General features: G+C 39.3%; 1 protein-coding gene across 3 annotated transcripts in view; it reads right to left on the bottom strand.

Annotated features, from left to right (window-relative positions):
• Window positions 1-21680, bottom strand: part of SCN11A (sodium voltage-gated channel alpha subunit 11) — a 226141-nt gene that overhangs the window by 102297 nt on the left and 102164 nt on the right. The window contains exons 4-7 of one of the 3 annotated variants that reach the window (XM_023231709.2): window positions 19347-19477; window positions 17047-17320; window positions 13781-13899; window positions 12412-12513 (exon numbers count right to left, since the gene is read on the bottom strand). In XM_023231709.2, the coding sequence (XP_023087477.1) occupies window positions 12412-12513; window positions 13781-13899; window positions 17047-17313 (488 nt within the window). In that variant the 5' untranslated portion in view covers window positions 17314-17320; window positions 19347-19477. Of the gene's footprint in view, window positions 1-12411; window positions 12514-13780; window positions 13900-17046; window positions 17511-19346; window positions 19478-21680 lie in introns of those variants that run through there. The other 2 variants (XM_023231708.2, XM_023231707.1) reach the window with 2 other exon arrangements.

Raw genomic sequence — 21680 nt, 5'->3', positions numbered from 1 at the left:
ACAGGAAGAAACATGATAAACAATATGAAAAGTAAAGAGCCCTTCTATCTTACTGGCCTTGATTTTTTTTCCATTTCAATGTGACATTTAACATTCTGGTCTTCAGCAAACCAGAGTTCAAAAACACAAGCTTTTTAAGCAAGTTCTGGTATTTAGAGTTTCAGAGAAACAGGCCTAGAGATAAATTGTGAAACTTCATTTCAAGACCTAGCTTTATGTCCATATTCTTGAGAATAGTTTCAGGTAACATGAGGCCCAAGTACTAGAGGTTATAGTTTGTCACCACCATTCTAGAGCTGTCACTCTGATGTACAGAAGGAGACAATGGTGACAGGACAATGAAGAGAGTAAATGACAAGCAAATAGCTGAATTTTTTCATACCTGTGTTCAGGGATTGAAAGGTTTAATATTATTAGGATGTCGTACTAGCCAGGGTGATCTACAGATTCAGTGCAATCCTTACACACTCCCAATGACATTTTTTACAAAAATATATAAATCCATTCTAAAATTCATATGGAATTTCAAGTGACCCCCATATAGCCAAAACAATCTCGGAAAAAAAAAAAAAAAAAAAAATTATGAGGTCTCACACTTCCTGATACTGAAATTTATTACAAAGCTACAGTAATCAAAATAGGTGTGTATTAGTCCATTCTCACACTGCTAACAAAGACATACCTGAGAGTGGTAATTTATCATGGAAATAGATTTAATTGACTCACAGTTCAGTTCAGCATGGTTGGAGAAGGCCACAGAAAAATTATCATTATGGTAGAAGGGGAAGCAAACATGTCCTTCTTCATATGGCAGCAGGAAGGAGAAGAATGAGAGTGAAGCGAAGGGGAAAGCCCCTAATGAAACCATCAGATCTCATGAGAACTTACTATTACCAGAACAGCATGGGGGAAACCATCTCCACAACTCAATTATCTCACCACATGTTGGGGCCCACCACATGTTGGGATTATGGGAACTACAATTCAAGATGAGATTTGGGTGCGACACAGACAAAGCATATCAAGGTGGTACTAGCATAAAGACACATATAGACCAATGGAATAGAATAGAGAGCCCGGAAGTAAACTTTTGCATATACGGCCAAATTATTTTCCACAAGGGTGACAAGACTATGGAATAGCCTTGGCAATGTCCTTGGAAAAAGGATAGTCTTTTTAACAAATGGTAATGGGAAAACTGAATCTCCACTTGCGAAAAATGAAGTTAGAATCTTTACTTACACCATATAAAAAATTAACTCAATATGGATTAAAGTCCTAAATGTAAGATCTGAAAAACATACAACTCATAGAAGAAAAATTTGGAAGTCATATATCTAACAAGGGGTTAACATCCAGAATATGTAAGTAACTCCTACAACAGAAAACCAAACACTGCATGTTCTCACTCACTCATAAGTGCGAGTTGAACAATAAGAACACATGGACACAGGGAGGGGAACAACACACACTGGGGCCTGTTGTGGGGTGGGAAGCAAGGGGAGGAAGAGGATTAGGACAAATACCTAATGCATGTGGGGCTTAAAACCTAGATAATGGGTTGTTGGAGCAGTAAACCACCATGGCACACATACAGCTATGTAACAAACCTGCATGTTCTGCGCATGTATCCCAGAACTTACAGTAAAATAAAATAAAATAAAATAGAACTCCTACAACTCAACAATAAAAAATTAAATGACCTAATTAAAAAATGACCAAAGGATTTGAATAGATATTTCTTCAAAGATGAAATATAAATGGCCAATGAGCATATGAAAAGATGCTCAACATCATTAATCATTAGAAAAATGCAAATCAAAACCACAAAGAGATGACCTCACACCCATTAGGATGGCTACTATTTTTTTAAAAAAACTAAAATAACAAGTGTCAATGAAGATGTGGAGAAATTGGAACACTTGTGCACTGTTGATGAGATTGTAAAATGGTGCAATCCTTATGGAAAACAGTATGAAGACTCCTCAAAAATTAACAATAGACCTGCCATATGATCCAGCAAAGCCACTTCTAGGTATATGCATAAAAGAATTGAAAGCAGGTTCTCAAGGACATATTTGCCTACCCATGTTCATAGCAGCACTGTTCACAATAGCCAAGAGGTGGAAGCAACCCAAATGCCCTTTGCCAGATAAGTAGACAATATTCTAAAAAAAAAAATAGTTTATATCTTTTTTTATATTCCCACACTGTCAAAAATACTGGGTCTGTACACACACACACACACACACACACACACATGTTTGGGACTGAAACAAGTAATTCAGTCAAACAACCTGTCAGTTCAGAGTAAAATGTGGTATTTACATGTGATGCAATATTAATCAGCCTTAAAAAGGAAGAAAATTTTGTCACATTCTACAACATGTATAAACCTTGAAGTCATTATGCAAGGTGAAACAATTCAGTCATAAAAAGACAAATACTGTGTGATCCACTTATATGAGGCAGGGGCTGAGGGGAAGACTGAAATGGGGAGTTGGTATTTCATGGATATAGAGTTTCGGTTTTGCAAGATGAAAAGAGTTCTGGAGATGAATAATGATAATGTTGTGTAACACTGTGAATGTACTTAATTCCACTGAACTTAAAATAGTTAAGATGGTATCTTTTATGTGATATGTACTTTATCACAATTTTAATAAAAACTGGCCGTTCTTTTTTCTTCCCTGAATCTTCCATCATATGCTATCCTTGCTATGGTTTGAATGTTCCCTCCAAAAGTCATGTTGAAATTTAATTGGCTTTATCATGGTATTAAGAGGTGAGACCCTTAGGAGGTAATTAAGCCATGAAGATACTGCCTCTGTGAGGTATTAATGCCAATATCTCAGGAGTGGGTTCCTGATAAAAGGTGAGTTCAGGCCTCTTTGCCCTTGCTCTCTCATGTGCACATTTTTGCCCTTCTGCCTTCTGCCACGGGATGATGCAGCAAGATGACCCTCACCAGATGCAGACCCTTTGATCTTGGACTTCCCAGCCTCCAGAACTGTAAGAAATACATCTGTATTCTTTACAAATTATCCAGTCTGTGGTATCTGTTATCACAACATAAAATTGGCTAAGACAATTCTCTAATTTATTTACCTTTTTCTCTTCTGCCTCAAAAAAAATATCTTGTATCTTTTGTTATAATCCCAAGCTGCAAAAATACTGGGTCTGCAAGCGCAAACACATAGACATGCTCACTTGGGACAGAAACAAGCAATTCAGTTAAACAACTTGTCAGTTAAGAGTAGAAGAAGTGGACCTTTTCTGGTAAACTATCCAGCCATAGTAGCCCTGAAAACTAAAGAACAAAGGCCTTGAGGACTTGAAAAACCTCAAAGTAGCCAAGTCCAAGAGCAGAAATGGTCATGAGGCTGCTACAGGCAAGAGCTCCTCCTTGCTTCAGGCTTTTTCTGAGCTGCTCACCTTTTGTGTGACAAATGAGCATATCAGATTAAATAATGTCTGTCCTAAACTATGTGTGTGTGAATGTAGGGTTGCAGGAGGCTGTTAAAAATGTCCTCATGTAAACAGGCATTAAAAGAGTTTAAAAAGGCAATATCTTTTAATATCAATTTTAAATTATAAAGTTATAGGTGCTTTTATAAAAATCTGTAATTGCGTATTTGTGGGATTTTTCAAGTCTTCATACAGATCTCAAGCAAATGAGACAGCAGACCATCGCTGCTATTTCGGCCTGATATTCTAGCCTCCCACCTCTTACTTCCACCATTCTCTCTTTTCCAGTTGAAGCCTACCAATGATGGGACAGGCAGATCAAAACGACATCTGATATGGAATAAAGCCATGCCCACCAGCAGGAAATTACATGCCTCCTTGTATGAAGACATTTTTAACAGCCTCCTTCCACCCCACATTCATGTATCTACTATTCAGAACTGCCAGGGGAGAGCAGCAGCTTTCCCCACCCTTGCTTCCTTCCTCTCTGCTTCCCTATGGCCTAAAAAGGGGTTTTCCTCCCTGCCTTATGGGTATTTTAATAGTGAAAATGGCCTCAGAGCAAATTACCTTTTCCAATAGAGAAAGAAGGCTCCTTGCATCTCACCACAAAGGCTAGGCAGGGCAAACTGCTGCTGTGGAAACAATGCACTCTCCTGATCGATCTCCTCCATAGATCCTACCCTCCTGATGAAAAAGGCTTCCAGGCCAGGCGCGGTGGCTCAAGCCTGTAATCCCAGCACTTTGGGAGGCCGAGACGGGCGGATCACGAGGTCAGGAGATCGAGACCATCCTGGCCAACACGGTGAAACCCCGTCTCTACTAAAAATAACACAAAAAACTAGCCGGGCGAGGTGGCGGGCGCCTGTAGTCCCAGCTACTCGGGAGGCTGAGGCAGGAGAATGGCGTAAACCCGGGAGGCGGAGCTTGCAGTGAGCTGAGATCCGGCCACTGCACTCCAGCCCGGGCTACAGAGCGAGACTCCGTCTCAAAAAAAAAAAAAAAAAAAAAAAAAAAAAGGCTTCCAGAGAACTGCAGTAAGCAACGAATAGCAGCACCCGCACTCAGCACCTCATGCAACAGCCAAATCTCCAAAGGGGAGACCACATTTCCCAGGGACACTGCCAGGATGGCATCTATTCCTGGGGCTACCTGTGCCCTCCTCAAGGCATAGCCCCTCCGCTGGCCAGACTTAACCAGGTTCGAGATTCCACCCAGCAACAGAGACAGATGGTCCCTACAAAGACACCACCTAGGAGGGAGAAGAATTCTCCAGAGACAAATAGACCAAATCAGAACTTATAGTCAAAGAAAGGGCAGTTTTCAAAGTCTGACCTCTAACCAGTGTCCCAGAAACCACTAGAGCCAAGTAAATTAGAATAGATGTGAATATGATTTAGAGAACACTTCTAGGAAAAAAAGTAGGGTAGAAGTGACTGGAGACTGCCTTCCCAAATTCCCATTTAAAATCTGTGAAAACATTTGAAAATAAAAACATGTTCTAAAGAAGCATGATGAGAATGAGCATCACCCAGATTCTGGGAGGAAAGCCTCTCAGGGTCATTAGTCCATCTTTCCCTGGAGCATCCAACCTTGCTCACATAGCCCCTTTCCTGATCATGTTGTATTCCCTAATAAGTGCCTGCAAGATCTGGGAGTCCCCAGTCCTACTCCCCACCAGAGGCACAAACAGCTGCTAGTCAGCTTTCACCGTCATACCTCTAGCAGGAGGGATTTTTTGCCTGTGTGCCCAAGTCCCTCAAGCTTTAGAAACAGTGAGTCATTGTCCAGTCATTTTAGAAATATTAGCTAAGCCATTCCATTCACAAGAAGCTTCTTATATTTGCCTGAACTTGAGTGAGTCTCTTTGAATTACTAGAGGATCTGAAGGGAAATGTACAGCTCAAGCGTAACTAATGTGGGAGATGTAGTACAATACTTGCAACTTGCCAAGTCAGATACCACAAATGTTACTACAAACATCCTTAAAGAAGTATCTGCAAGAAACTGAACCAAAGAGGAAGGGAAAATAAGAATACAAAAGACATTTAGAAAATATTAAAAATTGAAATGCCACATATTAAAACCTATAAGACAGAGACAAAGCTGTACCCCAAACATTGTCCCTATAAATACTTTTATTATTTACAACAAGAAGGAAAATACATGTACTAAATATTCAAATTTGTATTTTAGAATACGTTATGTCCTATTGAATGTATAAGGAAGAAAATAAAAGAAGGTAGAGGGAAAAATATTACACACACACACACACACACACACACACACACACACACACACACACATATATATATATATATATATATATTGAGATGGAGTTTCACTCTTGTTGCCCAGGCTGGAGCACAATGGCATGAACTTGGCTCTCACTCTTGTTGCCCAGGCTGGAGCACAATGGCATGAACTTGGCTCTCCGCAACCTTTGCCTCCCAGGTTCAAGTGATTCTCCTGCCTCAGCCTCCCGAGTAGCTGGGATTACAGGCATGTGCCACCGCGCCCGGCTAATTTTGTATTTTTAGTAGAGATGGGGTTTCTCCATGTTGGTCAGGCTGGTCTCGAACTCCCAACCTCAGGTTATCTGCCTGCCTCGGCCTCCCAAAGCTCTGGGATTATAGATGGTGAGCCACGGTGCCCGGCCAAAAATATTATATTTTTAAATAGAATTTAAGACCAGGTGCCGTGGCTCACGCCTGTAATCGCAGCACTTTGGGAGGCTGAGGCAGGCGGATCACCTGAGTCCAGGAGTTCAAGACCTAGGCAACATGGCAAAACCCCATCTCTACTAAAAATACAAAAATTAGCCAGACGTGGCAGTGCATGTCTGTAATCTCAGTCACTTGGGAGGCTGAGACACAAGAATCGCCTGAATCCAGGAGGCAAAGCTTGCAGTAAGTGGAGATTGCTCCACTGCACTCCAGCCTGGGCAAGAAAGTGAGATTCTGTCTCAAAAAATAATAATAAAATAAAAATAGAATTTAATACATAAACAGAATTTAAGATATAGTTTTAGAAAAACAGAATTTAAGACAAATAGAATTTAAGACATAGTTTTAGAAAAACTATAGAATAGTTTTTAAAATAGAATTTAAGATATCCTTTAAAAAAACATAAAGATAGGCAAGCCTCTGGCAAATCTAAGCACAGAAAAAAGAAAACATATGAACAAAATGATAAATGAGAAGAAGAATATAGCAAAATATTCAGAGAAATTTTAAAACTGAAAAAGATTACCAACGAAAAATGCAAAAGCTATTAATAAATGAATTCATTCCCATTTCACTAATTCCTTATATCCCTCTCCAAAAGATTTGCAGATATAAATCGCTTTACTGGATAATTCTCTTTCTTTCTCTCAGAATGCCTCATTTCCATGCTATTAAAAACATTTCAAGCCTGGCATGGTGGCTCATGCCTGTAATCCCAGCACTTTGGGAGGCCGAGGTGGGTGGATCATCTGAGGTCGGGAGTTAGAGACCAGCCTGACCAACATGGAGAAACCCTGTCTCTACTAAAAATACAAAAGTAGCTAGGTGTGGTGGTGCATGCCTGTAATCCCAGCTACTCCAGAGGCTGAGTCAAGAGAATTGCTTGAACCCGGGAGGAGGAGGTTGCGGTGAGCCGAGATCGCACCATTGCACTCCAGCCTGGGCGACAAGAGCGAAACTCCATCTCAAAAAAAAAAAAAATTTTTCAATACATGAGAAAGATGGGGAGCCATACGAGTCATCAAGAGAGTAAACAAATGCTGACAACAAATTTTACCAACGATAGCACAAAATTGTATATATATATAAAATATTGATATGTATAATACTGATGTACATACATATATATACATATAGTTTTATATAACTATATATAGTTACAAGGTATAATGAAAGAAAAGACCACATTTATAATGGCAACAAAAAACAGTAAAATTCACAAACAAATTTAGCAAGAATTGTGGAAGATCTGTATGAAGAAAGTTTTAAAGCAATTAGAGGAACACAAAAGAAGATTTTAACAAATAAAAAATATGTCATGTTCTCAATGAATTCCAACTTCATAAAGATGTCAGTTTCCTCCAGGTTCATTTATAAATCCTTTCATCATGTCAATAAAACCAGCCAAGTTGACTATAAAATTTACATGAAAAAATAAACCAACAAGAACCATAAAAATTCTCAAAAGGAACCTCTAGCACTCCTGAACATTACAATATTAGACAATCTTGATAGTTAAAAAGTGTATGGCATATGAAAAAGTGTATGGCATCTGGCATATGAAAATGAAGACCAATGGAAGAGAAAAGAAAGTCCAGAAATAGATCTGAATACCTAAGTAACATTTCACATTAGAGGATAGGAGGTGGACTATTTAACAAATGGTGTTGGGACAAATGGATAGACATCTGGGATGGAAATATGAAGTCAGATCTATTTATGACACCCTACCCTTGAATGAATTCCAAATTATTCAAGGATTTAAATTTTTAAAAAAGGAAACTATAAAAGCACTATAAGAAAATATGAGAGTCCTTTTATAACTTAAGGCTAGAGAAAGTATTTCTAACTATAAATCAAAATCCACAGGCATAGAGGAAAGTTTGTTAAATTTAATACAGGAAAGGAAAAAAATAATAAGCAAAATTAAGAGACCATTAATGCCTGCTTCAATTGTGATGAAGACATGAAGTGGTTGGGCAAACCCTCCCACAGATAATGAGTATTAAACTGGAAAAATATATATATAAGGACAACTATTTGAAGGCCCCGCCAGGTGAACAAAAGGAGGCAGAAACTGGGGCAGATGTTCCTCTTAAAAGAAGGTACCTGCAATGAATAAGAATTATAAAAATGTTTAACGTTTTGGTCTGAGAGTGTTTTCCAACTTCCCCACTCCCACCCCAATACTAGCAAACAGCTGCAGTCCTGAAGATTTAAGGTGGCTGAGGGTGGAGTTCAGAGCTGGCAGAGCAGCTGGAAATTTAGGGAGGAAATCCTGGAAGCAAGCAAGAGAGAGCTAAGCAACAGGGGGCAGAAAACATGGAAATGACATACTTAAAGTGCTAGAAAAACACATTGTCGAGCACTAAATCTATATACAATGAAACTCTACTTCAAAAATGAGTATGAAATAAGGACATTTTCAGATCAATATAAACTGAGAATGTGTTGCCAACAGAACTGAACCACAAGAAATATTAAAGGAAGTTGTTCAGGCTAAAAAGAAATAATACCAAAAGATAACTTGGATCTACAGGGGAAAAAAAATGTCTTTAAAAGGCATGTGCCCATTTAAAGCAAAAATGATAAACCGTATTGTTGGGTTTATTGTGTACATTAATATAAATATACGACAAAAAACAAACAGGACTAAACTGTGGCATGGTTTCTGTTTTACTTGAAGGAATTCAACATTAACTCTATTTTGCCCATTTAAAAATGCCTAATCTCTGAAGAAACCACTAAAAAATGCAAGTAAGTAAAGCTAAAAGGCCAGTAGGGGATTAAAATGAAATACTAAATATACTTGATTGACACAAAAGGAAGCAGGAATGGGGAAATAATGGAGTAGCAAAGGAATAACAACGACAAAAAAAAAAAAAAAGAGAGAGATAAATAGAAAACCAATAGAAAAATGGCAGAGCAAAATTCAATTATATAACTATATTAAATGTAAATGAACTTTAGTCCATCAAAAGTCTGCAACTGGATTGATAGACTGCATAAAAAGCAAAAACCAACTATATGTTGTTTACAAGATATATGCTACAAATACAAAGACAAAAAAGGGTTGACAGTAAAAGGACGGAAAAAGATATACCATGCAAACAAAGAGCATAAGAAAGCTGGAGTAGCTATATTAATATTAGACAAAACAAATATTTAAATGAGTATTATTAGAGACAAAGAAGACATTCCATAATAATAAAAGAATGAATACATCTGGAGGATAATAATCATCATAAATATGTATGTACCTGATAATAGTGCTTCAAAATACACGAAGCCAAATTTGACAAAAAGAGAGAAAGAATAGACAAATTCACAATCATAGATAGAGATTTCAAGCCTCTGTTTCAGTAATTCACAAAAACACTAGGTAAAACTCAGTACAGGTACAAAAGATCTAAAGGACACTATCAACCACCTTAACTTAACTGACCTTTTAAGGAGTATTTAAGAATGTGGCAGAATCCACATTCTTTCCAAGCGCATGTGACACACTTCCCAAGACAGACTATAAAAGATGTTTCTCTTTATTTCAAAAGATTGAAATTTTACAGAGTATATTCTCTGACCATAACTGAACTAAAGTTAGATAATAATCAGACAACCAGAAAACAACTAGAAAAGCATAAAATATTTGGAAATATTAAAAAACACACTTCTAAATGACATACGGGACAAAGAATAAATCATGAGAAAATGTAGGGAATATTTTGAACCAAAAGGTAATGAAAACACAGTGTATTGACATCTGTGGAATGCAGCTAAAGCAGTTCTTGGACAGAAATGTATAGCTTTATACAATTGTATAAGAAGAAAAATCTAAAACCAACTATTTAAACTTCCAACTTAAGAAGCTAGAAATAGAACAGCAAATTAAAATCAAAGCAAATTGCGTGAAAAAATTAATAAAGACTTTGAAACTTTCATATATTGCTGGTATGAATGTAAAATTATGCTGTCAATTTGAAAAAGGTTTAGCAGTTTCTTAGAAAGTTACATATATACTTATCATAGGGCCCAGCAATTACACACCTAGGTATTTATCCCAGAGAAATGCAAAAATATATCCACAAAAGATTTTTATACAGAGATGTTTGCAGCAACTTTATTCATAATAGCCCTAAACTGACAACAACACAAATGTACAGCAATAGATAAATGGGAAAACAAAATGTGGTATATCCATTCAATGGAATCCAACTCAGCAACAAAAACAAGAAAAAATGTAGAAATATACACAACAACATAGATGTATCTCAAAGCATTATGCTAAATGAAAGAAACCAGATACAAAAATATGGTATCATACATACCATATGAAAAGTATATGAAATTCTTTAAAAAGGCAAAACAAGTCTCGAATGACAGAAATGAGATCAATGTTTGCCTGGGGTTGGGAGTGGGGGTTGGGGATAAACTGCAAAGAGGCATGAGACATTTTGGGGGTAATTGAAATGTTCTCTATATTGATTGCAGTGGTTTATATTGCATAATTAAATAGGAGTTAGAAAAAAATGGTCTCATTTATTCAATTTGCATTCAATATGTTCCTGAAAGATTAAAGCAGCAAATATGTTAAACTAGAAAAACTGGAACTTTTGATAAGAAAATATTTATACAAATATAGAACTTCTAAGTTAAAAAACTAATTTATATGTCTGAAAAGCCAATACAAATGATAAAAAATTAACACTTCAGTAATACAGAGAACTCACTCAAACTGATTAGAAAAGAAATAAAAATGATACAGAAACAAAGATGGAAACACGCAATTCAGAAATGAAAACATCAAAAGAGTCTAAATCAAATATTTCATATTGTCATTCACCTATGGGAACTGAAAAAGTGGATCACATGGAGGTAGAGAGTGGAATGGTGGTTACCAGAGATGGGGAAAGATTGGGGGAGAGGTGGGTAATGAAAAGAAGTTGATCAATGAGTACAAAAAACAGATAGAAGGAATAAATTCTAGTACTCAATAGCACAGTAGGGTGACTATTTAGTTAACAATAATTTATTGCATATATCAAAATAGCTAGAACAGAAGATTTGAAATGTTTCCAATACAAGGAAATAATTAATGTCCAATTGGGATTGATATCCCAATTACCCTGTGAGCGATCATTACACAGTGTATGCATGTATCAAAATATCACATGTAGCCTATAAATGTGTACAATTATTATGTGTCAATTAAAATTTTCTTAAGTCTAACCCATCTGGAAATTAAAGAAATGCAAATATTTTAACTCCATAAATTAGAGAGGAAAAAATTTAATGCTAGCAAGAATGTGATATAATTGGTTATTAGAATACACTGCTGATGGCAGAGAAAATTGATACCAACTTTTTGGAAAATATTTTGTGTATATATATTATTAAAAGCATTAAAATGTACCTTTTTATCTAGAAAATCCATTTCTAAGAGAATATCTCAAGAAAATAATAATTTAAGAATAGGGCTGGGTGCAGTGGCCCACGTCTGTAATCCCAACACTTTGCAAGGTTGAGGCGAGCAGATCACCTGACGTAGGAGTTTGAGGCCAGCCTGGCCAATATGGTGAAATCCTGTCTCTACTAAAAATACAAAAGAATTAGCTGGGTGTGGAGGCAGGCGCCTGTAATCCCAGCTACTTGGGAGGGTGAGGCCGGAGAATCGCTTGAACCTGGGAGGCAGAGGTTGCAGTGAGCTGAGATAGCACCATTGCACTCCGGCCTGGGCAACAAGAGCGAAACCCTGTCTCAGAAAATTTAAAAAAAAAAAATTTTAATTAAAAAAGAATAGCTTATTTTTGGCATAGTGAATTGGCATAAAAATGTTTTATAAACAAAAACAAAGAATAAATAAATACATAAATGTAGCTTTATGCAAAAAAATTTTTATGACAACGTTATAATCTACTAAAATGCTAGAGTGGTTAAGTACATTATGGTTTATTCACCTATAAAATATTATATAGCCATCAAAATGGATACCTATAAAACTTATGTAAACACAAAGAAAACCACTTAAAATGTGAACATATGTGTGCTGTTTATTACAAATTGTAAAAAAAAAAAAAAAAGGACAAAAATAAAACTGATTCTGCCAACATGTGTGTTAGAATTATCAGCGACTTTTTCTTTCCCTCCAGTGTAATCATTAACTGTCTTAGGTATATTTGTTTAAAAACTTAGGACAGGTGAGTGAAGGAAAAATACTTACTCTGCAATGTCAGTATTGTTGCTGTTGCTGTTTTTAGCAGGCCCTGTAGCCATGAACACGCAGTTGATGATAACGGTGCCGATTATGAACATGCTGAACAATGTGGCCAGCATCCATTAAGGCAGATATGTTGTAGGATGGCATGAGCCATTAGCTATTGGGTAAGACTGGGAGTACCCCTGCTGGTCCCCTTTTCTGCAGGTGCATCTATCTTCTGACTGTGAGTATTGACTGAGAACAACTCACAGCTGTCCCCTCCTGTGGAGAATTGTCCCCTGCTGAATGGCAGCCTTCTCACTTGGAGAGCTACACACCCCCTTCCACATGTCTGACTGACACAGGCCCTTGCTTCAAAGTGGGACAATTCTGTGGTGCAATGCATGCTCCAGAGTTCCTCGTGGGATCAGGATGAAGCTGACTCAGCGAGGACCATATCCTTGCTTGGCTCTTTGTTTCCCCCCCTTCTGCTTCCCTTTCTCCTTCTCCAGAAAGCACTCCTCTGTTAAATCACTTAAATAAGAATGCCCATATCAGGCTCTGCTTCTAGGGAACCAAACCCAAATAGTTATTCATTGCCATTCTCCTAAATATTTTACTAAATCTACCAACCCATATCTTTTTCTCATTCCCCTGTCTAAAACTTCCTAGTGTCTCCCCCAACCCTTGCATACATCAGAAATGCTTAATAATTCCTACCTGCCTTTACGCTTTAAGACTGACATTGCAAACCCTAAGTTTTAAGAGCCTGAAAGGCATATAAATGGCTAAAATGGGCTAGTGTTCAGCCACAAGAGGGGTGCAGAGGTGATGAGACAGAGCTTACATGCCCCCTCCAAAGAGGCAGCAATTTCTTACTCTACCGATTTTTGCCAGGTATTAACAGAAATGTGAACCTACTCTTGCCAGTTTCCATCTTTCAAGAAAAGCTGGAAATCTGGAGTATTCACATTAGAAAGTGTTTTTTAAAGTTTTAAGTACTGTGTGGGTCCAACACAACACATTATCAACTCAATATGGTGCACAGGTTGCCAGCTTAGAACTCTTTACGTGTCAGCTTAGATGTGCCTTCCTCTAAGAAGCCATCCTTGATGCCTCTAAAGCAGAGCAGTGCCTCTCCCTGCTACCACTTTCACACTACCCATCTCACTAAAGAAATTGCCTTCCTTTTAGTCCATGCCCTTCTGAGGCCATAGGACCCCAGAGAAGGAGATGACGTCTTGCTCACATCCAGCACAGTCCCTGCCTGAGCAGTAGGCATTCAGCCAGTATTTGTAGAAAGAATTAGTTATTTGCTTCCATTCAATAACATGAACACTGTGGGGCACGTGTGCTTTTCAAATGATCTGGACTTAGTGCAATGAAAGGATATGAATGGACTGAGACTCTAATGGCTAAACTTCTGATTGAATTGAAAGGCCCAAAAATGAACAAGGCACGCTTGGCACTGAAGCGGTAGATCGTCCTCTTTTTGTTTAACACCATAAATGTCTGCAAAACAAGAAAACGCACACATATACAACAGGAATTAAATGCAGTGACAAAGCAATATTTATCATGAATTCATTCAGAGAAAATTATAATGTAACTGTTGGGTTGTGGTATATTTATCCAATGGGATACTCCAGAGGAATCAGAGATGGAAAACATGGGACTTGAAAATACCAAAATTAGGAGTATAGAGTAATAACTGGGGAAAACAAAACCCTTAATATTGTACTCCATGGTATGTATCAATGGGGAAAGGGACTAGGAGAGAACTTGAAGAGACAGAAATTGAGCTTGGACATTTAGATTCAGCAGATTATTTTAAATTATTTTGATTATTAATGAAAACTTTGTAAAGAATCTTAGAATAGTAAGTGACCTAAAGGGTCCATGTTTGCTACCTCAGGTCTGAGAAGCACTGTGTGAAATAACCAGTCAATTCTAACCTTGATGATCTTCAAGAAAAAAGTCACCAAGTTTCCTGGATCTGCTCTTTCTTTACCTCTATGGACATAGGGGCAAATCTGCCCATGGTCCTTAACCAGCAGGAGAGATGGGCATTGCCCCTACAGAAGACATTTGGAAATGTGTGTGGGCATTTTTGGTTGTCTGCTGTAATGACTATGGGCTCTACTGGCCTTTATTGGGAAGACTCAAGGATGCCAAACAGGACAGACTTGCCAGTGGTACACTATGCCCCCACAAGGTGTCCAATGGAGTCCCATTGAAGAACACTGAACTTCTGCCCATTTTCTCCTAGCATGACTCCCTGGGCACTGGGAATGAAGCAGCCCCTGGACAACAACCTGTCACTAACAGGCTTCTAACATCCACCTCCAGACCTCCCTCTTTCCATTTAACTGTTATCTAGCTGTCCCCATATCTGTCCCCATGGCTGTCAGTTACAAAAGCCTTCAGAAAGTAAGTCATTCATTTCTCTCCAACTCATGACTCCTTTCAGATTTGCAAAAAGTACTACTTGGCCATGTAATACAGCATGTTCTCAGGCAAGAGAAACAGATCTTGGCACCCAGGCCCATCGTCAGCACTGTGAGTGCTACCTTGGCTCAGGTGCCAGAACATCAGCCACTGCCAACCATCAACCTTCCTTCAATGAGTTGCTGGGATTGACTGGTCTGATGGTCATCTGGCTGCAGAGAAAACTGTGCTAGGATATTTTTCTTTGCCCCCGTAATAATGAAATGAGCCACAGGGTTTTTTAAAAAATATGAGCCAGGAGCCCAAGACCTGCTTTGGAAATTCTGTGCCTTTCCTTTGAACAGACAGACAATTTTAGGGCAGAAACAAACCTCTCTTTGAGGTAAGTCACCCCACATTAATAAGTGGCACAATATGGCTCTCCTTCTGTGCCCTTTGATTTTGACGTTTTATTGATGCCTCTTCTTACTGCTTTAAATATTTTAACTAATGGTGTATTTAACTGTATGTGCCAGGGTTTTAATGAGTAAAATGATAGGTACTAGCTCCTCCTGCCTGCTTGCTGACACTTCTCTACTTCTTTCCCCTGTTGCTCTTCAAAATGGGGCTTCTAAAGAGAAGTAGCCTGTGACGATAAAAAGCACCCTTGAGTTTGCATCCTAGCTCCACCACTCACTGGCTGCTTGACCTGGCTTAAGTCGCTTTCCCAGCTGGGCTCTGGTTTCCTCATCTGTGAGGTAGAGTGCTAATCATAATCACACATACCTCGCATGACTGCTGAGGGCACTGGTCATGTGAGATCATGGGTGTGCAGAGCTCTAAACAGATATCACGTCTTCTGATTTAAAGGGAGGACCCAGGCTGAGAAGTGGTGGTCCTAGAATTACCACTCAGGCTGGAATAGTCCTGTTCTCCCAGTACTGTCAGCTGCACACCAAACTGCTGCCTGACTCAGGGGTCTCTTCTCCAGCATTGAGGCAGAAGGAGACCTCTAAAGTTAACTCACCTCCAACAACTACACCTCCAAGAAGACCCTGGAATCCTGGGGCATCAGAAAAAGGAGAAATATTGGAGTGTTTTTGCTCCTTAACTTCTTTCCCCTTGCTTGTCCTTCCTACTTATACTCTGCTTTCCTCTGTATATCTGGTCCTCATTTGGCCTGACGACCCTAAGTCTGTCCCAATTGAAGGACATGCAAGTCAGGCAATCTTTGAAAGATCAGTTTCTTATGGATGCCAGCCAAAGATGCTCTCAGCATCCCATATTTTCTTGGGCTTCCCCAAAGCTCCCAGCCTCCTAGGCCTCTAACCTCAGTATGGCAAGGTGGTGTTTCCAACCTCTGCTGGATCACACTGCGAAGTGATGATGGCAAAATCTTCTGAGCCTTTCCTCAAAGGGACAAGTGTGCTCACAGCCTCAGGCTCTAAAACAGTCATGTGGGAGCTAAAAGTTTACATTTCCTCACTCAGGAGCCCCTTCAAGAAACCTTTACTAGACTTTTCCTGCAAGAACTGCATCCAGGCAGATAAAATAGCAAGGCTTTCACATATTTGCATTGAGTTTACATACAATCTGCATGTGCCCACTTGGTTACCATTTTCTTAGGTTTCATTTACTGAGCTCCTACTATGCATCAAGTGTTGGTCTGAACCCTATCAGTCTCATTTAATAGCCTAGAAAGCCTATTATCCAAGAGTTTTTAAGGCACAATCTTGTCACTAAAATGAGCATTTCCGGACCATGGTATTAATCCTTTGTATCAGTGTAATGCATTACAGTGATAAAGTGCTTTCCCAGCATGTCTATGCTTTAAGGTAGGAACATCAGGCATTATTTCTGTTACACAGATTTTCAAAGTGAAGATTTGTAAAGTGATTTGCCCAGAGTCATAAAGCCAATCACTTGAAATGGCCTGTACTTAACTTCTGGGACTACTAGTCCAGTCCTCTTTCCAGACTTCATTTTGTGTTTTCTCTGTTTTCCTTTTATCCTTCTGTAGTCCCTCATCCTCATCTTCTCCTCTAATACACGCATTGCAGAGAAAAAATGAGGACTGAAAGGGGTTTTCAGGACTATCAAGGCAATGCCAGGGCATGACAGCAAAGAAAAGGCACAGCCTGCCTGCTATAAACTCCAAGAGCGGTGTTTGGAGAACCCATAACACCAGTTATAACTGCATGGTTAGAACACCCCCACCTCCTCATGGAGTACCTTATGATTTCTGTAGAATGGGTCCAAGTCTTCCAGGGGCTTTCCTATGAGCTCACGAGGAATGTCACCATAGAGATTGGGCAACTTCCTGGAGGCCTTTAGGTCAAGCTGAGGCCGAGGATGGGGTACTTCTCCTGTCTGGTCTTTAGACTTATCTTTCTCCTTTTGGATGGCAATCCGCTTCTCAATTGCAGCCAGAGAGTCAGAAGTGAAGGGGCGGAAATTCCGCTCATCTGGAAAGATTACTGGGTAGCATCTGTCATCCATCTTCACCCTCAGGACAGAGACAAGCCACAGATCTTCAGAAAGGCCTCAGGAGGCAGGAATAAAACAGCTTGCCCTAGAACTCCACTCTTAAAGGATGACGTCATAAGGATCTACAAGAGCTGAGCTGAGGTCAGGGGCCTTGCCAGCTGATTGGCTGTGAAGATCAGAAGAGATGACCACCACTGTGGGTATAGCAGAAACTTTTGGCACAGACAAAACCAAAGCAGGGCATCATTCCTGGAGGACCTGGCAAGAGGTGGAAAGTTGAGTTTAGGAACAAGTGAGCAGAAGAAGCCCCATCTCTAAAACTGAAACGCAGACATTAAGTAAAACAATAAGGCTGAGCAGGCTGAACTGCTGAAGTGGCACCTGCAAGTAGCAGGCGAGTGACCACCATGGCCCAAACAAGAGGAAAAGGAATAGGGGTTTGACTGGGCCATGGGTATGGGTTGCAAAAGCAAAGCTGTAAGTGCATGGGTTTTTTCTCACATCCAGTCAGTAAAGTTCTTAAAATGTGATAAAATGGGAACAGAAGAGCCATAAACATAGGCATGAACTGCGACCCCATGCCAGCTCTCTCACTTCTAGGACTCTGACCCTAAGAAAGCAGAAAGGGTTTGTTAACAGGGTTACTCTACCACAGGATAATAGCTTCTTTGAGGACTTTCTCTACAGCCCTAAGGTTCAAGCTAAACACTGAAAAGAAGCAGTAGTGTTCAGGTTAAATGCCTATATTCCCCATGCCAGGCATCCTCTTTCTTTCTTATTTACTGAATGCTAATCTAGGGCTGACTCTTACACCCACTCCAGGAAATTATAGTAAGAAACCCAACATATCACTGATTTGTTCGTTCGACAATTATGTACCCTGTGTCTATGTAGGCATGGTGCCAGGCACTAATGGTGAAGAAACACAGTCCCTGGTCCAACAGTTACACTGTCCTGGAGTAGTAGAAAAGACAAAGACAGGAAATTAAAATAGAACAAATGCTACTGCAGGGAGAAGTAGTGGGGCTATGTCTATGCATAGGACAGGTGTCTCAACATAGGATAGGCATCTCATCAGGGAATCAGGGATTGTTGTCCAAAGCTTTCATGTCTAAATTGAGACCTGAAGGAGATATAAGACTTAGGACAAGAGAAAAAGGGGGCATTAGGATGCTGCAGGGAGAGCAAATAGTGTGTACAGGAACCCTCAGCTGAGAAAGAACGTGATGTCCAACAACTGGTTCTGTTTGCCAGGAATGGGGATTTCATGGAGTGGAATGGCTAACAGGGCTTTACTCAGCAGAGAGAGAGAGTGGGCAGGCCTGTAATCTTTGGTAAAGATCATGGACTTCCCCTGAGGGTAATGGGAAATTACTGAAGATTTGGCTTTTCATTACTATTATTATTATTATTACAGAGGAGAAACACTATATCAGATTTGGTTGTTTTTTGTTGTTGTTTTTTTTTTCTTTTTTTTTTTTTTTTAAAAAAAAAAAAGAAAGAAAAAGAAAAGCCACTGTAACTATTGGGAATTGCAGGGATATGGATGGAGCTGGAAGGCCCTTAGCAAACTAACTCAGGAACAGAAAACCAAATACCACATGTTCTCACTTATAAGTGGGAGCTAAATGATAGGAACTCATGGACACGGAGAGGGGAACAACACACACTGAGGCCTATGGAAAGGTGGAGGGTGGAAGGAAAGGATCAGGAAAAATAAGTAATGGATACTAGGCTTAATACCTGGGTGATGAAATAATCTGTACCACAAACCTCCATGACACAAGTTTCCCTGTGTAACAAACCTGCATGTGTACCCCTGAACTTAAAATACAAGTTAAAAAAAAGTCCCTCTAACTGTTGGAGATTGAAAAGGCTTGAGATAGGAGGATAAAGAGGAGGCTAAAATCAGAGAAGTGAGCTTGGAAACTGTTGCAGCAAATCAAACCACAGGGGATGATCCAATGACATGGACGGATTTGAGAGTTAATAAATAGCCTTGATACGTGATTAATGGGAAGAGAGACTTGAGGGATGGTCCTTACCAAGATTCTTGGCTTGGGCAGCTTGGAGGACAGCATGGTCACACACTGAGACAGAAAGTGCAAGAAAAGGAGGGTGCTGCGAGGGAATAAATTTGATTTACAACACACGAAGCTGAAGCTGCCTGAGGGACCTGCAAGTGGAGAGAACCAAAAGGCTCTCAAATATAGGGAAAGCACAGTTCACACATGTCAGGCTCTGAAAACAGTGTGAAAGCAAAAATAAGTAGTCAAAATTTCTCTTGGAACTCCCTCAGGAAGACACCATACTAAAGAGGCATCCCAACTCACTACTTAAATGAGTTCAATACAACCAGCTTTTTTTCCAGGGCCAGAACCAGGCACTCTTTCTTCGGGTTAGCCCCAAACAAAGTAGTTGGATTGTGTTTCAGGGCCGTGATAAAAGCAATGTATGACCCTTCAAGTATACTATGATTAGTATACTTGAAGGGCAAGTATGATAATTACTTATCATAGTAATCAAGTATGATTAGATCAAGTATGATTAGGGCAAGCAATGATAATACTGTGAGAGCCATATATCGGCTGAAACTGAATGTAGGACTGTAGATTCATCACATTCTATCTCATACTAATCCAGAGTCAAGTTCATTACTGATGTCTGGATGATTGAATTTCCCACACTATTTAAATTCCCCCCTCCTCATGAACATGTATAATTGAATTTGTATGAATGAAGTGGGCATATAATGAGACTCTGCTGCATTTGATTCTAGAGCTCAAGAAATAAATTTAATTCAGAGCATAAGTCTTTTGCAGTGAACACCACATCGATGCTAGTCAATCCTGTAAAACGGATGCTCTGTGAAAGACCCTGGATGGCAAAACCTGGACCCTATGCTCAGTTACAGCAAGGAGTCCAGTGGCGGGTGCTGCCATTCTAATGTGGTGATTAAAGAAGCAACCGGACACTATCGCCCTGCCATTTTGACCCTGGGAGATATTTTGCCTGAGTTCTTAAGAAAGAGAAACTTGCTAAAAATAAATAACACAAAATAAAACTGACAACCCCTGAAAGTGCACACATTAAAATTTGTTATAAATGATTAAAACACACACACACACACACCCCTGAAGAACCACATCTTAAAAGTAACATTAGCCAGGCGTGGTGGCTCATGCCTGTAATCCTAGCACTTTGGGAGGCCAAGGCGAGCGGATGGCCTGAGGTCAGGAGTTTGAGACCAGCCTGGCCAACATGGTGAAACCCTGTTTCTACTAAAAATACAAAAATTGGCTGGGCACGGTGGCGTGTGCCTGTAATCCCAGCCACTCAGGAGGCTGAGCAAGAGAATCAGTTGAATCCAGGAGGCGGAGGTTGCAGTGAGCCAAGGTCATGCCACTGCACTTTAGCCTGGGTAACCCAGTCAGACTGTGTCTCAAAAAAAAAGAAAGAAAGAAAGAAAAAAAGAAAAAAGTAACATTGAGGCCAGGTGCAGTGGCTTACACCTGTAATCCCAACACTGAGATGCCAAGTCAGACAGATTGCTTGAGACCAGGAGTTCGAGACCAGCCTGGCCAACATGGTGAAACCCCATCTCTACTAAAAATGCAAAAATTAGTAGCATGTGGTGGCATGTGCCTATAATCCCACCTACTCCGGAGGCTGAGGCACCAGAATCACTTGAACCAGGAGGTAGGGGTTGCAGTGAGCTGAGATCACGTTACCACACTTGAGCTTGGGCCACAGAATGAGACTCTGTCTCAAAACAAAGAAAGTAACATTGAAAACTGCAAAAATTGACCCAGGAAAAGGAAAACTGAATAAAAATTATCAACTCAAATTAAGTCTGACAAAATCACATGCAGTATGCAGTAAAATTTCCTTATTTACTAAAAAAAAATTAATGGAAGAATCAAGTATTCTTTAATAAGTAAACTCAAGAAAATTAGACTGTGAAAATCAAGGCTGCATCCACAAAATAGATAAAATAGATAAATTAATAGAAAATCATGAGCTATAATTGGTAAAATTTGAAATGACTCAAATCTTTACGGTGAAATTTGTACAAAAATACTTAATTCTGAAAGTTTTCTGTACAGAAAATAGATTGCATTACTAGAAAATTGATCAAAGAATTAAATTAGCTAGGTGCAATTATTTTCCAAGTCCTGCTAACAAATTTGAAGGTAAAATTTTCGGATATTGAATGACTCTTTACAAAAAAAAGTTACTTGAGTATATGCTTCCAAACAATGAAAAGAGAATTCAGAAAACAGGATGCATGGAATCCAAGACATCGTGTCCTTAATCCAAGAGTACAATAAAATATTTCCGGTCAACCACACATCAATAGGCTTAAGAAGTAATTGTTC

The sequence above is a fragment of the Piliocolobus tephrosceles genome, chromosome 2, assembly GCF_002776525.5.
Source record: "Piliocolobus tephrosceles isolate RC106 chromosome 2, ASM277652v3, whole genome shotgun sequence".
Lineage (NCBI taxonomy): Eukaryota > Metazoa > Chordata > Mammalia > Primates > Cercopithecidae > Piliocolobus > Piliocolobus tephrosceles.
The sequence above is the reverse complement of the archived record's forward strand: the minus strand, read 5'-3'. Positions and strand labels throughout refer to the sequence as shown.